Below are 21,280 nucleotides of genomic sequence, written 5' to 3'. Positions count from 1 at the left end.
CCTTACTGTTATGTACAAGGCCAATATTGTCAAAATACCACACTTGGATCCACTTCGAGGACAGCGTGAAACAAGCTTTTATGCCACAAGACGGGCAGAAAGCAGCAACTTCACTCTGGCTGCACCCTTCTCCAGAACATCACTCCATCTGAGATGATACATACCCAGGATGACTCGAGTATGGAACACATTTGTACAGCATAATGATGTCAACGAGATAAAGTCAGTTGATCAAATGAAAATGCTGGCCCACAGATGGCTCCAACTTCATCCTGTCCCCTACTTGTATGTCTCATAACAATAAAAATGCTTTCAAATGAGCTGATGTAGGTAACAGCTCTTAGCTTGCCAATAAAGTTAGGAATCCTTAACCTGTAAATAGCTGTCAATAAAGTTAGGGATCCTTAACCTTGTCAAACCCTGTGTAAAAAAAAAATAAAAAAAAAATAAAGGAAGAGTTATAAAGGAGAGAGATATCCAGGAGAAGCTGCGAGAGTTATCTCAGCATAAGACTACCAATGTTTTTCTTACTTTCATTTCCCCCTTCCTCGCCTTTTTCTTCCACTCCTTTGTGCTCTCCTTCCCCTCGTCTCCTCCCTTCTTCCCTCGCTTCCCTCTCCCCACAGCAGAATCAATAGACTTTACACTCTCCCATCAACTAATTAACAATCTCCACCACACTCCTTAACAAATCCCCAACCATGATCACCACCCTGAAATTCATTCCTTTTTTTTTTTTTTTTAGTTTTTACCCCTTAGTTTCACCTTCCATCCCACTACCCAAACCACCTACACCACTTAAACCATACCCCACTCCCCACCACTCTCCCCCACACACACCACCATCACCCTCCCACACACACACACACACCACCATCATCAGCCTCCCCCACACACCACCATCACCCTCCCCAACACACACCACCACTTACACCATACCCCCCTTCCCATCACTTTCCTCCCACACACACCACCATCATCACCCTCTCCCTCGTCCCACTTCTCAGCCGCTTCTAATCTTTCCGTTTTATTACCACCACTTTGCACTTTGCGTTCCCCTCTCGTGTTGATTAAATCAATCCTCTTCCTCTCCTGTTCTTCCTTGTCCACTGCCTCACTAACGGGAAAATGCAAATGAAAACTGTGTATATAAATAATTTCGAATTAAAAACTCTTATGAATTACTGTTGTAACAGCAACAACAACAATGATCATAATAATAATATTGGTATTACCATTAATAATAATAATAATAATAATAATAATAATAATAATAATAATAATAATAATAATAATAATAGTTATTATTATTACATTATGTTTAAATTTATACATTACGGTACATATATCTATTTATGTCTATAGCACTTTGTATTCCACTTGGTGCATTTTATAGAATTTTATAGAATGAAGTCAATACAGCCTCAAGCGCCTCTGTACTACCAAGTGAGAATTTTGTTGATTTTAGCGTGCAAGATGCAGAGTGGATAAAGTTTATTTCGATGGTAATTTCTGTATGTTTACATACAGATGGTGTATTTGACGACCTCTGTGGGGGAAAACAGACATGAGTTGCAACGTTTCGCTCTGTACAGAGCTTCATATCGGCTTAGTGAACCTCTACGTATAGAGAAACGTTGCCCCGGTAAAGGCTTGTCCTGTACCTGTGTCTTCATGTGGGCAAGATGTCGCTTCATTCATGGCTCATAGTGGAGGTAATTCCTCGAACACACAGCTCTGCCAGATCATTTCTCATATCAGTTTTTTCCTATACATCATTCCCTTCCTCTAGCCCCTCATCCATTCTTCTCTTCCACTTCTCTTTTTCCCATCCTCCTCTATCCCACTTGCTCTTCTCCCACTCTTCCCTCTTCCACGCAAATCCATTTCTAAAAAATAAAAATTCATCCTGGAACACGATTTCGTAAAGCATTACAAGAGACTATTGTGTTAATTAAAGGAAAGGAAGTAGTGAGCCATCTAGCCAAGTTTCTAAGAACTTCTTCGGCGTTTCCAGCTACAGGAACGGCGAAGATGGTCTTTTCAATAGCTTCAGTGAGAGAGATACTACCCTGAAGCTCTCTCGTTGCTGTCTACTACACAGGTAACGTGTTCCATTACCCGTACCTACCTACTACCAGAACACCCGCTTGAGCTACTAATAGTGCTGTAGCTCCAGCTTCCCTTACTGTGGTGGCCACGGCAACAGGGTGGCCACTGCGACACGGTGGCCAGGGCGCCACGGAGGCCAGGGCGACACGGAGGCCAGGGCGACACGGTGGCCACGAAGACAAGGTGGCCTCAGCTACACTGTGACAACGGAGCTACTGTAGCCGCGGCATCAATGCTGAGATAGGAGACTTTCACAATACTCTACATTCTAATGATATGAATCGCATTTATATTCTTGGAGACAAGGCAAAATGTGATTGTCTCCAAAAGATCTCATCTGAAATCCTCTCTCGCGTACAAAATTCTATTTATCATTTTTGTTTTGCTTGTGCTGTAGACATGGATATGTGGCACCATCGGCGAAGCCTCAGGAGTGAAAGATCTCACACGGCAGTCGATATGAAAATAAGATCTCCTTGAGTAACCGATGAAAGTAATCGTTATTTTAAGTCTCCACCTTTTTAGATATTGGATCGTCAATCATCCAGGACCGTCTAGGTGTTAGTTCGCATGATCATCATCCTGGAACACCTAGATGTTATCTCGTCTGATCACCGTCAGGAGAGTCTAGATGTTGGCTCGTCTGATCATCATCCTGGAGAACTTGAGTGAATAGTTGTGACCACGGAAAGCCATCCAGTTGATACCATCTCCGTAACTCTTGTGGCGTCCATGGTGGTAGCGGCCGTTGAGGTGAGACTGTAAACATGGGAGAGAAAGAGAAAGGATCCATATGAGTTAGAAATTGCAATTGTAAGTGAACGGCATGAGAAATTATGTTGCAGTTTTTATGACTATAAAATGCATAATGGCCTGGAACAGTTGCTCAGAAGACCCGGAGGAAAGCTTAATGTAATAATTTAGGTACGAGACTGAATATCGTCCTGTTGACATTAGTGAAGAAAAGACACATACTGAACAATTGGGGCAACGTTTCGCTGTGTACAGTTTGGCAAAGCTCTATTTTGTCCCATTAAAAGATGTTTTTTTTCTGCATATTTAGTGCATCTTTTAATATATTCCATCACTCTGTCTCTCCAGCATTTCCTATTTCATCATTTTAGTAGAGCTGATCCGTTATTGAACCAGCACTTACCTCATGACAAGCAGTGAACCACCAAGCACCGTGGAAGGTCCTAGCGCAGTGACCTCGAGGATTGAGGTCGTTGTCTCGGTCCCTGGTGCTGAAGGAGGCTCCCTGGTGGTACTTAAGCGAGTTACCTGCAGGAGGAGAGGTTTACAGGTGAGCAGGAGGGCAGGTGCGTGTGGAAGGTCAGGTATGTTGCAAGCGCTGGACTCGTGCAACACTTGCAAGTATTCATAACTGCAATGGCAGGTGTCTGTAATACAGATATATATATATATATATATATATATATATATATATATATATATATATATATATATATATATATATATATATATATATATATATATATATATATATATATAATACATGGGGGGTGGTAGGGAGAAGAAAAATATTCAAACAGCTCCGGGGAGAACCTTGAGTTTTCCTCTGAGGTACGTTTATTGTCTTCTCTGAGGATGAGGGTCCCCATTCCAGCTATAGAGGTGGTACTTCCCTATATATATAATACATATATATATATATATATATATATATATATATATATATATATATATATATATATAATATATATATATATATATATATATATATATATATATATATATATATATATATATAATATATATATATAAACACGTCGGCCGTTTCCCACCAAGGCAGGGTAACCCAAAAGAAAGAACCCCCCCCCCCCCCCCCCCAAAAAAAAAAAAAATCATTATCAGTCACCGCTTTCACCATCACTCATATATAATCACTGTCTTTGCAGAGGCGTTCAGATACGACAGTTCAGATATCACTCCAAACTGCCAATATCCTAAACCCCTCTTTCAAAGTGAAGGCATTGTACTTCCCATTTCCAGGACTCAAGTCCGTCTAACCGGTTTCCCTGAATCTCTTCACAAAATATTACCCTGCTCACACTCCAGCAGCTCGTCAGGTCCCAAAAACCATTCGTCTTCATTCACTATCTAACACAAACACAGACACAAGGACAGTTAAAAGAAATTTATCGGCTGGACCAACTCGTTGTGGCAGACGTTTAGACGAGCGATAAATCACATAAGTGCTGCCAGACGCACCCACCAACATGGACATGCTCATTAATTGTTACCTTTCACACTCCCCGCTACAAATTATACCAAAATCGATTCTGTTGTCAAGCATGTTTGTGGTCTCTGCCTCTCTATGTACCTTTCCATTTCTCCTCCCGCTTCCTCACCCTCTGGCTCGGTAGATGTAACTGTCAGTGCCCCATCTCTGTCTCTCTGTCTCTGTTTGTGCTTGTTAGTATCCCCTCTCTTTGTATCTGTGTCTGTACCTATTGGATCCCTCTATCTGTTTATTTCAGTCTCTCTTTATATGTATTCTTTCCCTCTCAATCTCTACTACTGTCTCATATCGCTTTTGTATCCCGTCGGTTTCCTTTGTCAGTCTTTCTATCTCTGTGTCTCATACCGGTATCGATCAGCTCCTGTCTCTTATCGCCGTGTATATATATATATATATATATATATATATATATATATATATATATATATATATATATATATATATATATATATATATATATATATATATATATATATATATATATATATATATATAATCATTGCAGTGGTTCTCTATTACCCAAAAATCACTGAATAAATCATTCTTTCATTTATATACTGTAATACATACGACAATATTCTTATCATAATAAAAGAATCAAATGAGGAACTGATAATCAGAAAATCTTATACCGGACACTTGAATTACTGCAAGAACTCACACTTACAAAAAAGTGTGATGATTTTCTCTAAGTGAAATTCTTCCTCTTAAATTCTGCACTGAATGCAATTCACCATATCAGTGTTACGAATTGGCGGCAATGTTAGTGAGGATAGTGAGTGCCAGTGAACACACTAGACTGGTACTCAGTCCTAGCCCACTCATTTGCCGATATATTTTTCACTCAGTCCAGTAGAGCCACTCTCGCTCACTGGCTCCCAAAATTCTGTATTCAGTCCTGCCACTTGTCGCTCTTTTTCAAAGCTGCGTCGCTCTGTTCCCCCCAACTTCAGCACACTTCTTGATAGAGGAGGACATAAGACCTGTGCTCTATGTTGAATTTAATCCCGTTAATCCCCTCTGCCCTTTTCATTAACCCATCGGGCAACTGACTGTACAAGATATTTATGCTCACAAATAATACATTTTACGATACAAAATAGCTACGTTCTCAATATTCGCACTGCATAAATTTAACGCCCTCAAATTCTATCTCAAATGGAAAAGTTAGAGTCTTATTCCAGCATCACAAGACAGACTAAACATTCACTAATGAAAGAGTGTTGAAGTATTAATAAAAGACATGATGAAGGAGTTAGTAGATGGTGTCAGATGACGTTGGTTCACTAACGTTGTATAATTAGTTATTCTTTGATAATATCACTGAATGGTCCTGGAGGTGACTGCTTGTAAGGACTGGTGGAGTGGCACTAGTGAGTGGCACTAGTGAGTGACACTAGTGACACTAGTGAGTGACACTAGTGAGAGACACTAGTGACACTAGTGAGTGACACTAGTGACACTAGTGAGTGACACTAGTGAGAGACAGTAGTGACACTAGTGAGTGACACTAGTGAGAGACACTAGTGACACTAGTGAGTGACACTAGTGAGAGACACTAGTGACACTAGTGAGTGACATTAGTGAGTGGCACTAGTGAGTGGTACTAGTGACAAAAAACCTAAGTAAATTCCTAAATAAATCTGAACTCACAAATGGATTAAACTAATCGACCAAGCGCCCAGAAATCCAATTAAATTTCGCTGCCTTCACCGTGGCCTGTGAGTGCCACTGATACTATTTCAGATAGCAGACAACACCCGACCCAACCACTGGCACTCTTAAGGGTCTAATTTCCGTAAGGTAATCATTGGATGACCGCCCCAGAGTTCCGGTGTGGGTTAATTAGTTCTTCATGCATGGGAGGATGCTGCAAGAGAGAGCGGGAGGGAGAAGCGAACCCACTCTGAACTCTGATGAAACCTGTGACCGGTTTCAAGAGTTTTTCTACCCCTGCTGTCCTGAAATACAACACGGACCTGGACCCAAGACCACGCTAATCCTGGTCGTCAAGACCACGCCAGACCAGGTCGTCAAGACCATACTAGTGGATCAGCTATTATAGCCTCTGGCCTCATGAAGGATAAGCTAATAGTGTACAAATCTCAACACCTTTGCGTATGATAATTATACTCCTTTGCAGCGTATTTATAGATCTAAAAATTTTTGCAGCATTGCAACTACAGTGAGAACAATTATGTAGTTCCCATAATTGCATGAGAAACTTTTGAGTAATGATGAATTTTGAGGAAAAACTACCCAGTTAAAAAAAAAAATTAACCCCGTGCCTGCGAGCGCTAAGCCAGGAAGGTAAACAATGGAACAAAACAGCGTCGCTACGCGCTGTTTACCCATCTTCGGGAGACTCACAATGGAGCAGTATTAATTACCGCCGTGAGTGCTTGGTGCAGGAGGGAGCAGTGTCATTATCACTACAAGTGCCTGCTTCAGGAGGGACAGTGCCATTGTCTCGATAGGCACTGCGCTATCCAGGATGCCGTGTCACCTGTCAACGGCGGCATGTTAGCCTTGACGCACTGTGTCTCATTAAGAAATAGTGAGAGTATCAGTCGTAGTTTAAGTAGTAGATATGAGAGAGAGAGAGAGAGAGAGAGAGAGAGAGAGAGAGAGAGAGAGAGAGAGAGAGAGAGAGAGAGAGAGAGAGAGAGAGAGAGAGAGAGAGAGAGCTTCCGTATCCCCTCCGACTGATGGAATTATTTATCTCTAGCAGATTGCTGTTTAAGTTTTGTGAATATCAGCACTTGAGTCCTCAGAAGCCAACGGTACTATGGCTATCTAAAAATGATAATCTGTAGCGGCACAGCGCCCGATGCTCACCTGTTTCTCTCTGGTATTCAGGAGGCGAAATTCTATGCAATATGGAACTCGCTTAGCTCAAAGGATTTGAATTAATTCTTGTTTTAATACACTTCATAATAATTGAGCTGCTAATTGATACACAGAGAGAGACAGACAGACAGACAGAGACAGATACAGAGACAGAGTTTAAACAGTTTGTATGCATTCTGTGAGGGCAAAGCTTCTAATAAATAAGAGGGTGGTCAGAGGAGTTTGTCTGGTGCTGCAAGAAACACCACAGCCAGAGTAGCAGACACGGTAAACATCTTAACCCAGGCGTATATACATTATCTTAAACGGGTCAACTGTATCATTAAGACCCGTGTCCTGACGAATATTATAGCAACAACCTGGCATATAAGACCACAGAATTGCAATTACCACTGAGCTGAGTCTGTGAACTGTCCACTGCGTTCCATACAACCTGGAATTAGTTGTGGTGTTTACGGAGGGTATTGTTTTGCATTTCTAGAAGTGATAAACCCGTTTGAGTCATTCATCACAATGAGTGGTGGAGGCAGTCTTGTCTGAGGTTATTGTTGCTGTCTTGTTACTGAGGGTAAATAGCCTTTTTCAGAATCGCATTCAGATTTTCTAACTCAACTTTGTATTTCCCACTGGCTTTTATTGTTAATGTAAAACTTTTTATTACCGTTAGGAAGATTATTTTTATTGAGGGATAAATCTGTAAAGATCAGTGTTCACACATAAATACATTTACGCACACAAACAGCAGCATCACGTGATGACCACACAGAGAGGAAAATCTAAAGAGATTAGGTAAACGTGATATAATTACAGTTATTAGTAAATAAAGTGTAAAGAACACTTCTTTATGCTCAGTAATAACCCACATGGGATCCTTTTCAGCAGATCTACTGAAGAGAATCCCAGAAGGAGTCGAAATATACAGATCAACTAATCTCTCGAGTTTCTCACCCCTCAAGGAAGGCTCCTTGACGCTGGTGAGGGGCTCTTGATCTAGGGAATTGGATCTGTGCTCCAGTTCCCTGAATTAAGCCTGAATGCCTTCCATCCCCCCATAGGCGCTGTATAATCCTACGGGTTTAGTGCTTCCCCCTTGATTATAATAATAATAATAATCGAGTTTTTCTCTCCACGTGGGTTACTATTGAGCACAATTGTTAGTGTTATATTTCTGGTGAAAACTGATCCCTAGGCTTCTGACGAGAGCTTGTAATGTCAATATTAAACTGACCAAGGCTTTACCTTGGCTCACTGGTTGGTCTACCACTTCAAAACATAACTTTCACTTTATAGATATGTACAGAAAAGTAGAAATGTGGAAGAAAATGATCTGGGAGCAAGAGGAACAAAGCCAGAGAAAGGTAGAGAAGGTGAATAAGAGGAAAGGAGGAGGGGTGAAAAATAAGTGAATGGATGAAAGTGAGAGGAAGAGTAGGGGTAAGTGTTTCAAGAAGACTGGTGAAAGGAAGGTAAGAAGATGAGTGAAAGGGAAATAAGAAGATGGATAGAAAATGAGGCAAGCAGGGGAAGGTTACGAAAAGGGCATAAACTAAGACAAGAAGGATGAGACATCCCAAGGGCTGAATGAACGGTAAGAAGGGCACAATTTAGGGACAGACGAGAATTAGTGTTGGGGAAAGGGTAGAAAGGAGGAAGAGGAAGAGAAAGAAGAGGAACAGGAGGAAGAGGAGAGAAACACCTTCATGGGATACAAGGCTCACCTGCCGTGCCTTCGTAGTCACCAAGAGCGAGGGTGAAGTTGTGGTCTTCGTTGGCCAGGGCGAAATGCTTGTATTTTGCCCAGCGGGTCTCGTTGCCCCAGTCCTGTAGATCAACTCGCAGCTCGTAGTCTCCAGACTGTGTCAGCTGGTGGATGTACTCCAGACCTAGTGGTGGCGGGGAACATGCTGCCATTAATATGCGTATTATTATGGTTTAACTATGCTCACATTTCACCTGATAATAATGGATGCATCGATATTTATTAATGAAGTTTCGTACACTGGATGCGTGCACTCACCTAGCCAGTACTCTCCCTCCAGGTTGCCGAAGCCCCACTTGTACTCTGCCCAGTCCCTGAAGAAGTCCACGACGGGGTGAGGCGTCTCCGAGGTCATGGATCCACGTCTTTGTATCACCGTCCAGCCGGTTCCACTCTCCTCTATCTCGCACCACACCTGCAGGAGAACACCATCATTCCTCAGAATGTGATAACTCGGTTGGAATATACGGTGTGTCCTTCTGTCTTTCTTTTCACTTGGTACAACAGCCTTCAAAATCTCAGGAAATTTATTTCTGGAACATCCTGCCAAAACGACACAGGCTTTCTAACATAAAGGTTCTCAATACTACTCTGGTCAATATTATGATCAATAGTCTACCGAACTCTGTGAAATGATAATGGTCAGCACCAATAAACTCTCACTTGCACCACTCTATGACCCAAAGAGTTATAACGCCTGTTTTTTACTATTATTATTATTATTATCATTGTCTTAACTTCACAACCATTGTCTTGACGTCACAAACATTGTTTTGACGTCACAAACATTGTTTTGACGTCACAAACATTGTTTTGACTTTACAGTCATTCTCATGACGTCACAACCATTGTCTTGACGTCACCACCATTACCTATCTATATTTCAGTATGGTGGCACAACGAATCACAGCATCTAGATACATCGCGTCTCATCTTCATGTCTCACAGACATGTCTGTGAGACATGAAGACGATAAATGGCTTAGACATGTCTTCACGTCCCAGCGAACGTCTGCCTCTCAACCGCAGAATCATTACGCACAAAATTTACAAGTGTCGCTAAATAAAAAAAAATCAAATTAAACACGGACTTTTAACATAATAAGAGTCATTTCCCCATCCTTCATTTCCGTCCGGAGTGACACACACTTGGAGGGTAATGACAATCGTCTACCGCCAGCAGTGCTGTGTCCGTAGCACTGCAAAACACTGTCTCCACCAAGACCTTTCATTTACCTGTGAAAAATGAATACAGTTATTTATGCCTTTACGTCGTGTTCAATATAGATAAGTTGATCAACAAGACCCATGTGCAACATCTGGGGGTACTCTTTATTGTCGGGACGTTTCGCCTGCGCAGCTGGATTCTTCTAAGTTGTCCGATCAACCAGGTTGTTGCTGTTGGAGGCACGCATACCTTTACAGCCAGGCTGATCTGGTCGTTTCAGCAGGCAATGGTTTCCTACCACCACAACCACATGGAAAACACCCCCTCAATATTAGTTGTAAAATGCGTGTTTATTCCGACAAACGGTGTCTAAGGGAACTTATATACAGTTTCTGTTATTTATTCAATGGGAAAAACATTTCGCCAATCGTGTCGAAACGTTTTCTTTCAAAAATAACCTAAACTGTACATAACCGCCCGTATTCATACATGCAACATTCACACCCATCATCACAAGCATATGCAAAACATCCTACATGCATTCTCACCCCACAAGCAACTAGTGCATAAAAAACTGTAAGCATTTATCTTGTCTTCCATTGCAAAAAGTGTCAGCCATATAATTACAAGGATAATTTCGCACTAAGAATGCAGCTTCTTCAAAGAAAGTGTCATAAACACATGAAGCACTCAAGAAACGGGTAATTCCAAACCAGCTTGGCCTTGAGGCGCTCTTGTCTGTGTGGGAGAGATGAGCAGAAGCGAGTGTCATCTTGCGTCACTCCTGCATCTTGGACAAGTGAGTTTCATTTTCTTGCGTCCCTCATGCATCTTTATATGAGCGAATTTCATCTTCTTGTGTCCCTCGTGTGTCTTACAAGAGCGAGTTTCATCTTCTTCCGTCACTCATGCATCTTGGGGAGTGAGTTACAACTTCTTTTGTCACAAGAGCGTCTAGAAGAAGTGAGTGACACCGTCTCCTGCTCTCAGTATGAGAGCACTTACCCTTGGACGTGCTTGGCTTCTCGCCTTGACAAGAGAGATAATGCATTCTCACCAGCCAGAGTGAATTACTGAGAGCATTCACCTCAGATCTCACTGATAAACGTCTTGAAATTTTACCAATATTAAAAATCATGAAGGCTTTGTAGCGGAGGTTCATTAAATATATTTTTATAGTTCATAGCGTCTAAGTCACCCACGTTAGTCACCTGACCTGAATATAAGATATAATCTGCATGTGTGCGAGGAAAGAGAAGGATAACAAAAGCTTAATGGCGTGGGTGTTAGTATGTTGGTCCCAGGAAGGAAGATAACTATGATTGTGTGGGTGTTATGATGCCCGAGGAGGATAGCATCATGGTGGGAGGTGCTATCATCAAGCTTCAGACAGAGGATAATATCATGGTGGCAGGCGCTGTCATCAAGCCTCAGAGGATAATATCACGGTGGGAGGCGCTACCACCAAGCCTCAAAGACAGGATATGATAATGTACTATCATGAACACAGAAAGAGACAGAGGCGTGATGTCATCACCACGACAACACAAACTATCCTGCCGGATGTTCATTGCATAGTGTTATCCTTATTCTCTCTCTCTCTCTCTCGCTTTCTCTCTCTCTCTACCTTCTTTTCTCTCTCTCTACTTTCTTCTCTCCCTCCTTCTATTCTCTCCCTCCCATTCCTTTCTTCATCCTCCAGTGTCTCCTTTCTTACCCTTCTCTTAGTCTCCCTCTCACTCAGCATTCTTCCTTACTTCCAGATCTCTCACACCTTCACTCCAACACGTTCTTCCTTCCTTTCTTCCTTCCTCCTCCTCCCCTCTCCTTCCCCTTCATCTCTCCCTCTGATATATTACAACTTACACTCTCGTTGAAAGAGGAGAAAATTAAAAGGTGCCATTATTATTGTTATTAAAGTTGATGGACACAAGAAAATTGAAAATTTTGACAAGTAATTGTTGTAGGCTCTTGTTGGTGATGCTGAAACAGTGTTGGTGTTGGAGCAGTGTTGGCGGTATTGGAGCAGTGTTGGTGGTGTTGGAGCAGTGTTGGTGGTGTTGGAGCAATGTTGGTGGTGTTGGAGCAGTGTTGGTGGTATTGGAGCAATGTTGGTGGTGTTGGAACAGTGTTGGTGGTGTTGGAGCAGTGTTGGTGTTGAACAGTGATGGTGGTGCTGGAACAGTGTTGGTGGTGTTGGAGCAGTGTTGGTGGTGTTGGAGCAGTAGTGTTGGTGGTGTTGGAGCAGTGTTGGTGGTGTTGGAGTAGTGTTGGTGGTATTGGAGCAATGTTGGTGGTGTTGGAACAGTGTTGGTGGTGTTGGAGCAGTGTTGGTGGTGTTGAAGCAGAAGTGTTTGTGGTGTTGTAGCAGTGATGGTGGTGCTGGAACAGTGTTGGTGGTGTCAGAGCAGTGCTAATGGCGTTGTAGCAGTGTTGGTGGTGCTGGAGCAGTAGTGTTGGTGGTGTTATAGCAGTGATGGTGGTGCTGGAACAGTGTTGGTGGTGTCAGAGCAGTGCTAATGGTGTTGTAGCAGTGTTGGTGTTGCTGGTGTTGTAGCAGTGATGATGCTGGAGCAGTGTTCCTGGTGTTGTAGCAGTGTTGGTGACGTGCGCGCTCAAGTATATATATGTTTGTGAGGGGGAGAGACCAGGTGTTTCGAACAGGAAAAAAATGAATCCTCAGTGCTAGTAGGTTCCAACCCTTCGTATGGTGTTTCGAGTCGGAGAGAGTGAAGCTTAAGTTGACGTAGGTTCATGATGAATTCCTGCTGCTGCCTCTACGCTTTCTCTCAGTGTCCACTCACTCTCTCTCTCTCTCTCTCTCTCTCTCTCTCTCTCTCCATCATCAAAACTACCCCCCTCCCACACGCGCGCACTATCATACCCCCCCAAAAAATAAAATAAACAATGGGATTAGATGGGATTGTAAGACTATCGTGATATCTCTTTAATCCTCCCGCCACCGGCCTATTTTGCTTCTTAAGTAACGACATTAGTAATGACAACTATCTTCCGTTTATGCTATGCTGCATTTTCTCTCCCTCGGGCTGCTATCGAGCTTCACCAGTTAGGCTTCTATGGTGATTTCCCAGTTACATCAGCCAAGCTGACCAGACAAGCCTGGCCCGGGGCCGGGATCCGGGAGTTAGACAACTCTCGAAACCCAACAGAGATATAAAACGTTAAGGAAGATCTTCAAGTCATTATGCTCATGTCAGCTGAAAAGTCTCAAATGCTTTCTTACAATTCAGTAATATGCAGTCGGTCCATCTTTGTCCTTCTTGTCTGACTTACATTATTCTGCCCTAGAATTCTAATAGGTTCGTGAGCCCAGACTTACCTCCACTAAATTCACGCTAGTTTTCTGCAGAAAAATCCCATCTTAGAAAGCACCATTACTACTACCATTACTATATAGCACCATATTTATCAGTACCATCAACGCCACCGCCACTGATACCACCAACATTACTACCACTACAACCACAACTACTACTACTATCGATGGTGTTGACTTCACTAAAAAAAAAGTAAGCCGCAGGGCGTGCCAAAAAAAAAGTGGAAAGCTTTGTTTAATGGTTTGGAAAATATTGGTGGAAGGGGAGAGTTTGTCTGTTTACTTGTTGTATTTTTGTGCAAGTAAATAAAAAAAAATGGCTGACTCCAGCTTTCTATTTTTTCGTGTTTGTATTAAGTGTCGCTTTTTCCGGCTTTCTGCTCCCCAGTCATACATTGCAACGTCAAAAAATTTCGTATATATATATATATATATATATATATATATATATATATATATATATATATATATATATATATATATATATATATATATATATATATATATATATATATATATATATATATATATATATATATATATATATATATATATATATATATATATATATATATATATGAAAAGTTAGACACATGTGCAACATCCGGGTATCTTTATTGCAGAAGTTTCGCCATCCAGTGGCTTTATCAAGGACATGAATGGAAGACAGAAGAACTATATACAAAACATGAGGTAATTAGTCCCTCAGCTTTGGAGGAGACGGTGTGAAGAGCACAGTAGTTGTGAAGATTCTGGAGCACAGGCAAGAAGGCTGGCGCTTATATACTGGCGTCAGGTGGAAAGGGACGGGTAGCAGACGAGGGCATTGTTACTGGTAGGCGGGATACCCCAGTGGAAGTATGTCATACCCGAGGCAACAGTTAGTGGTGGTAGTAGTAGTAGTAGTTGTAGTAGCCGTGAAGAAGATTACGTAGATGTCCTCTGAACCAAGATTCCATTGTATAATATTCATGTACAACTTGTCAGACACCGCACCATCATAGAGTCTTGGTTCAGAGGACGTCTACATGACTATCTTCGCTGCTGCTGCTACTACTACTACTACTACTGCTAATACTACTACTACTACTACTACTACTACTACTACTACTACTACTACCACCGTTAACTGTTGCCTCGGGTATGCCTTAGTTCCACTGGGGTATCCCGTCTACCAGTAACAATGCCCTCGTCTGCTACCCGTCCCTTTCCACCTGACGCCAGTATATAAGCGCCAGCCTTCTTGCCTGTGCTCCAGAATCTTTACACAACTACTGTGCTCTTCACACCGTCTCCTACAAAGCTGAGGGACTAATTACCTCATGTTTTGTATATAGTTCTTCTGTCTTCCATTCATGTCCTCGAATTTGTATTAATAAAGCCACTGGATGGCGAAACGTCTGCAACAAAGATACCCACGTGTCTAACTTTTCATCTTGTCGGTATTGTATACCATTTGTGTACATATGTATATGTATACGGAATCAAAAATTGTGCCAAGAAAAAGACTTATAACGTCAAAAGTATTATATATAAACGGTTTATAAGTTTGTTAATTTTTTCGTTTTTTTTTTTTATGATTTTTGCTGTAGAAGTTTATAGTGATGAAAAAGAATAAACTTTTTCCCCACTCCCAGATTTTTTCTGTTATCTTGGAATTTAGTCTTCTTGATTTTCAGGAGGATTTTTTTTTATATATTTTCCAGCGTCAGTGTTATAATGTAAATAAATAATAACTTGATGTAGCGTATTGTATAAAAAATTATTCGTATATGTACGTATGTACGTAGATGGGCATTACAAGGCCTAGAAACTTGTACCACATTACCATAATAAAAATTACCCAGCACCACACTCCTCCGCAATCCTCAATCGTAGTACCGCCCACTAAAACATCAACCATCATCGCTATCCATCAATACATCACCCATCATCGTAACTCATCAACATACCAACCATCATCGGAATTAACCAAAACCTCAACTATCATAGCCCCCTACCAGAACCTTATCCACACTGCCCAAACCTCAACATCACCGCCCACCTCACCAAAATCTTCGTCATCACCCAGGGGGCTGAGATCACGCACTGCTGGACTGTAAAGACGCCTCACCGCAGCCACTCCGCCCAATTATCATTAAACAAATCCAATTAAAGTCACCAGCAGAGATTACTAATAGAGTCATCAGAGCACACACAGCTGACCATGACTGCCAGCTGGCACTCAAGCCGCCCCAGACAGAAATACTAATTTGAAAGAAGAGTTAGATATCTTAATTTGAAAAGAAATGCTAGAAATACTCACATGAATCCGTAAGGAACTATGTAAGAATGTACTTACCTTAATTCTTCTTACTGGTTTCTCTGAGAATGTGTGTAAGCACATGAAAGCGCTCAGGTATTTCTGTACATTTTTCTTTGTCGTATTTTTTTCATCACTGCACTGGCGCGTTTTACTGTGATTTCTTCCCGTAAAGGAATTATGTAAATTTTCTCCGTTAAGACCGATTAAATTGTGTCTTTAAGTGAGAATGTTGAAGGGAACATTTCTAATGAAGGTAACTGTGTATTAAAGATTTTTGCCCAGTTTAAGAAGGTAATTTATTGGACACTCCCTTTATTGAAATCTTCTCGAATAACTTAAAAAAAATTCCACGTCTGTATTACAAAACTGAGGAAGGATTTCGGTATTATATATTTTGTGTCCGGTGTACAAGGCCATTTAAAGAGATGACAGAAGTTGCCTATGACATTAGTTTGTTAACATTGATCTAGGGCTCTATGTCCGGATCACCGTCTTTTTAACCTATCTTCTATTTTAATTTTTATTTTCACCCATTTCACCTTGTTCTCTGTTTAATTCCTTATTTTGTTCTCTTTTCTTTTTAATGATCCTGTTGGTATTAAAACTGAAGAACATATTTCCCTTCCTCTCATGTGGTCTTACAGAATCTCATGACCAGTTCGTGTAGGCCTCATGACTGCATTTTAGGATCCGTTGTAAGCCTACTGGAAGTCATCAGTCTCGCCCTAGACCTAATTCAGGAGCCTCTTTTTAGACCTAACTTACGAAACCATCCCTTCAGGTTTCACAAAGCCCTAAGAAACACCAGAAATCACATTGGACAATGCATCATGTCCGCTTGGTCACACCGACCACAACAACATTAAAAATAATTATTTGTTTTTATTTATTTTCAGGCGCTACAGTCGTGTATGTTATTAAACGCAAGACAGACATGCTATTCTTGCTGTCAGCCTTCAAGATTCTCAGCAACCACAGGAGCTACAGCATGCTGGAGGATCAGATTTATATGAAGCCGGTGTCGACAGTTAGCGGATTCTCGTAGCCTCGTCAAGCCTCGATTCCCGCAACTGACTCGGGTTGCATATCAATGGGTTCATATCTGAGATGATACTGTGGTCACACTAATTAACCGTTGTTATGCTCATTAACGTATGTGTTTTACCAAGGCTATGATTCTCGGGCCATCATTGTTATTTTATGTTGTTGGAGCTTCATGTGTTGTCTCATGGGGAATATGTACAACTACATTAAGTCCAAGAATTTTTAACGCGGTTGAATTAATAGACTTAATGTTGTTATCCTTCCTTAGCTCATTTGAAAGCCCAGCTTCGTCAAGGGTATATATTACATTTCCCACGACCTCGCCCACAACATTCAGATAACCTCGGGTACCAGAGTTATCTGATCGTTCTATTGACAGCTAGGTGAACAGGAGCAACAGATGTTTGGAGTATTGACTATAGATTATGTATTTTCACTTTACCAAGCATATCCTGTTCTGCCCAAACTATATTGAAAACAATTTGTGTAAAAGTTTGTGATTCTCTGCTGATGCAATGAATTCATATAAGGTTAGTTCCTCACAAGACAACAACTTCGTTATAGATAAACCGCAACTTGTGTCCTGAATATACTACTACGACATAATTCCCTATTGTCCTTATCATGATGGTCCCACTTCACTCTATTAGACGCTAGATCATTCTTATTTAATAATGCTGTAAATGATCCAACATTATTACAGCCAGTGGGAAGTTGCCTGAGGAGACAATCGTATTTAAAGAGAACCTGGAGGAAAATAATACGTTGTTCAGACTCTGACAGCAACTGAATCCGTAGTGGAACACTTGACGTCACGCAGCTCAGGCTGAAGTCCGTCATGTGCGATGCCCATTATATATGCTGGGATATGACAAAGGAACATAGCTATATTTTGTTCCAACGATGTAATTATCGTATAGAATAGGAGAATTGCACATTGCAGGTGTTTCCAGTTTTGTTTGTTACAAAGGGTTACAGTTTTAGTCAGTAGCGGCTTTGATCTAAAAAAGGTTAACAGGTCCAAACCATATAAATCCCCCAATGAACTGTTTTCAAAGGAATTTAAAGAATGTGAAGCTAAAAAAGTCGTGCCGATGTAGATGGCTAAACGATAAGTAATTGCAAAACGGGAGGATGATCCTTAATTTCAAGTTATCGCTTAACAATAAGAGTATGTAAGTTTCTGGAATTATTAATAGCAGATGCCTCGCGAAGTCATTTATGCCTAACAAGATATTCGAAGCTGTTGAGAATAATACAGCCTCCGACATAACTTATCAAGACTTCGATAAGGCTTTTGAAAATTAGCCACAGAAGAGAATGATAAATGATGCCAGCACACGGTACTGAGTGGAAGATTCTCTCTTGGAACGAGGCTTGGTTGAACGATAGGCAATTAGAGTTCGAAGGTGTGTCTGTTAAAAGTGGGGTTCCACAGGCGTGTCTGTTAGATCCCTTGTTCACACACACACACACACACACACACACACACACATATATATATATATATATATATATATATATATATATATATATATATATATATATATATATATATATATATATATATACGAGGATAGTGAGGCTCAAGTTAGAGTATGTAGGAAAGAGGGAAATTTTTTCCCAGTAAAAGTAGGCCTTAGACAAGGATGTGTGATGTCACCGTGGTTGTTTAATATATTTATAGATGGGGTTGTAAGAGAAGTAAATGCGAGGGTCTTGGCAAGAGGCGTGGAGTTAAAAGATAAAGAATCACACACAAAGTGGGAGTTGTCACAACTGCTCTTTGCTGATGACACTGTGCTCTTGGGAGATTCTGAAGAGAAGTTGCAGAGATTGGTGGATGAATTTGGTAGGGTGTGCAAAAGAAGAAAATTAAAGGTGAATACAGGAAAGAGTAAGGTTATGAGGATAACAAAAAGATTAGGTGATGAAAGATTGAATATCAGATTGGAGGGAGAGAGTATGGAGGAGGTGAACGTATTCAGATATTTGGGAGTGGACGTGTCAGCGGATGGGTCTATGAAAGATGAGGTGAATCATAGAATTGATGAGGGAAAAAGAGTGAGTGGTGCACTTAGGAGTCTGTGGAGACAAAGAACTTTGTCCTTGGAGGCAAAGAGGGGAATGTATGAGAGTATAGTTTTACCAACGCTCTTATATGGGTGTGAAGCGTGGGTGATGAATGTTGCAGCGAGGAGAAGGCTGGAGGCAGTGGAGATGTCATGTCTGAGGGCAATGTGTGGTGTGAATATAATGCAGAGAATTCGTAGTTTGGAAGTTAGGAGGAGGTGCGGGATTACCAAAACTGTTGTCCAGAGGGCTGAGGAAGGGTTGTTGAGGTGGTTCGGACATGTAGAGAGAATGGAGCGAAACAGAATGACTTCAAGAGTGTATCAGTCTGTAGTGGAAGGAAGGCGGGGTAGGGGTCGGCCTAGGAAGGGTTGGAGGGAGGGGGTAAAGGAGGTTTTGTGTGCGAGGGGCTTGGACTTCCGGCAGGCATGCGTGAGCGTGTTTGATAGGAGTGAATGGAGACAAATGGTTTTTAATACTTGACGTGCTGTTGGAGTGTGAGCAAAGTAACATTTATGAAGGGATTCAGGGAAACCGGCAGGCCGGACTTGAGTCCTGGAGATGGGAAGTACAGTGCCTGCACTCTGAAGGAGGGGTGTTAATGTTGCAGTTTAAAAACTGTAGTGTAAAGCACCCTTCTGGCAAGACAGTGATGGAGTGAATGATGGTGAAAGTTTTTCTTTTTCGGGCCACCCTGCCTTGGTGGGAATCGGCCGGTGTGATAATAAAAAAAAATAAATATATATATATATATATGTTTATATATATATATATATATATATATATATATATATATATATATATATATATGCAAAACAACCACTCTGAAAGAATAGAGAAATTCCAAGCGCTTTCGTGACTACTCACAATATCACGAAAGCGCTTGGAATTTCTCAATTCTTTCAGAGTGGTTGTTTTGCATATTCTGAAATCACCTGTTTACTGTGATTTTATTGCTTATATATATATATATATATATATATATATATATATATATATATATATATATATATATATATATATATATATATATATATATATATATATATATATATATATATATATATATATATATATATATATATATATATGTCGTGCCGAATATGTAAAACTGGTCAATTAGCAAGAACTCATTTTAAATTAAGCCCTTTCTAAAATTTTCTCTTATACGTTTAAAGATATATTTTTTTCATTAATCTTGATGTAAAAAATTATAATTTTGCACCAAAAGGAACTTAGAAAACTTACCTAACCTTATTATAACAAGAACAATTTATTTTAGCCTAACCCAACGAAATATATTTTAGATTTGTTTACAATAATTTAATATTAAACAAACACAGTGAAATATATTTTTTTCGTTAGGTTCAGAATGATTTTGGCGAAATTATTGCATACACAAATTTTCACTTGTCCTATATGGCAAGATGAACGTTGCTATTTAAGCCAAGATCGCAAGTTCTGCCTATTCGGCACGACATATATATATATATATATATATATATATATATATATATATATATATATATATATATATATATATATATATATATATATATATATATATATATATATATATATATATATATATATATATATATGTCGTGCCGAATATGTAAAACTGGTCAATTAGCAAGAACTCATTTTAAATTAAGCCCTTTCTAAAATTTTCTCTTATACGTTTAAAGATATATTTTTTTCATTAATCTTGATGTAAAAAATTATAATTTTGCACCAAAAGGAACTTAGAAAACTTACCTAACCTTATTATAACAAGAACAATTTATTTTAGCCTAACCCAACGAAATATATTTTAGATTTGTTTACAATAATTTAATATTAAACAAACACAGTGAAATATATTTTTTTCGTTAGGTTCAGAATGATTTTGGCGAAATTATTGCATACACAAATTTTCACTTGTCCTATATGGCAAGATGAACGTTGCTATTTAAGCCAAGATCGCAAGTTCTGCCTATTCGGCACGACGTTATATATATATATATATATATATATATATATATATATATATATATATATATATATATATATATATATATATATATATATATATATATATATACTACCTTGATGAGGGAGCTTGTGAGAAAGCTGGTGAGTGTATGAGAAAACTGGAGCGAGTGTGGGAAAGAGTTATTGAGGGATCCTCACTACAACTAGTTCAACTGTGGTTTATGGCAGAGTAGTGTCAGATCCTAGGGACGGACTAACTACCTCAGGGAGACTCACACTAACATAACGTGATGATGGGAATGGTAGTGGTGGTAATGGCAGTGGTGGTGTTGGTGGTGGAGAAGGTAGTGATGGTGGTAATGGTGGTGGTATTGGTGGTGGTGGAGAGAGAGATCA

General features: G+C 40.1%; 1 protein-coding gene across 3 annotated transcripts in view; it reads right to left on the bottom strand.

Annotated features, from left to right (window-relative positions):
• Positions 1-21,280, bottom strand: part of LOC128696193 (fibrinogen C domain-containing protein 1-like) — a 357,843-nt gene that overhangs the window by 114 nt on the left and 336,449 nt on the right. For all 3 annotated transcript variants that reach the window (XM_070084766.1, XM_070084765.1, XM_070084764.1), the window contains exons 11-14: positions 9,243-9,399; positions 8,944-9,108; positions 3,269-3,393; positions 1-2,871 (exon numbers count right to left, since the gene is read on the bottom strand). The exon at positions 1-2,871 is cut by the window's left edge and continues 114 nt beyond it. In XM_070084766.1, coding sequence (XP_069940867.1) covers positions 2,740-2,871; positions 3,269-3,393; positions 8,944-9,108; positions 9,243-9,399 — 579 coding nt within the window. In that variant the 3' untranslated portion in view covers positions 1-2,739. The remainder of the gene's footprint in view (positions 2,872-3,268; positions 3,394-8,943; positions 9,109-9,242; positions 9,400-21,280) is intronic.

Source organism: Cherax quadricarinatus, chromosome 14, assembly GCF_038502225.1.
Source record: "Cherax quadricarinatus isolate ZL_2023a chromosome 14, ASM3850222v1, whole genome shotgun sequence".
Lineage (NCBI taxonomy): Eukaryota > Metazoa > Arthropoda > Malacostraca > Decapoda > Parastacidae > Cherax > Cherax quadricarinatus.
Note: the sequence above shows the minus strand (reverse complement) of the source record. Positions and strands in the feature narration are given on the sequence as shown.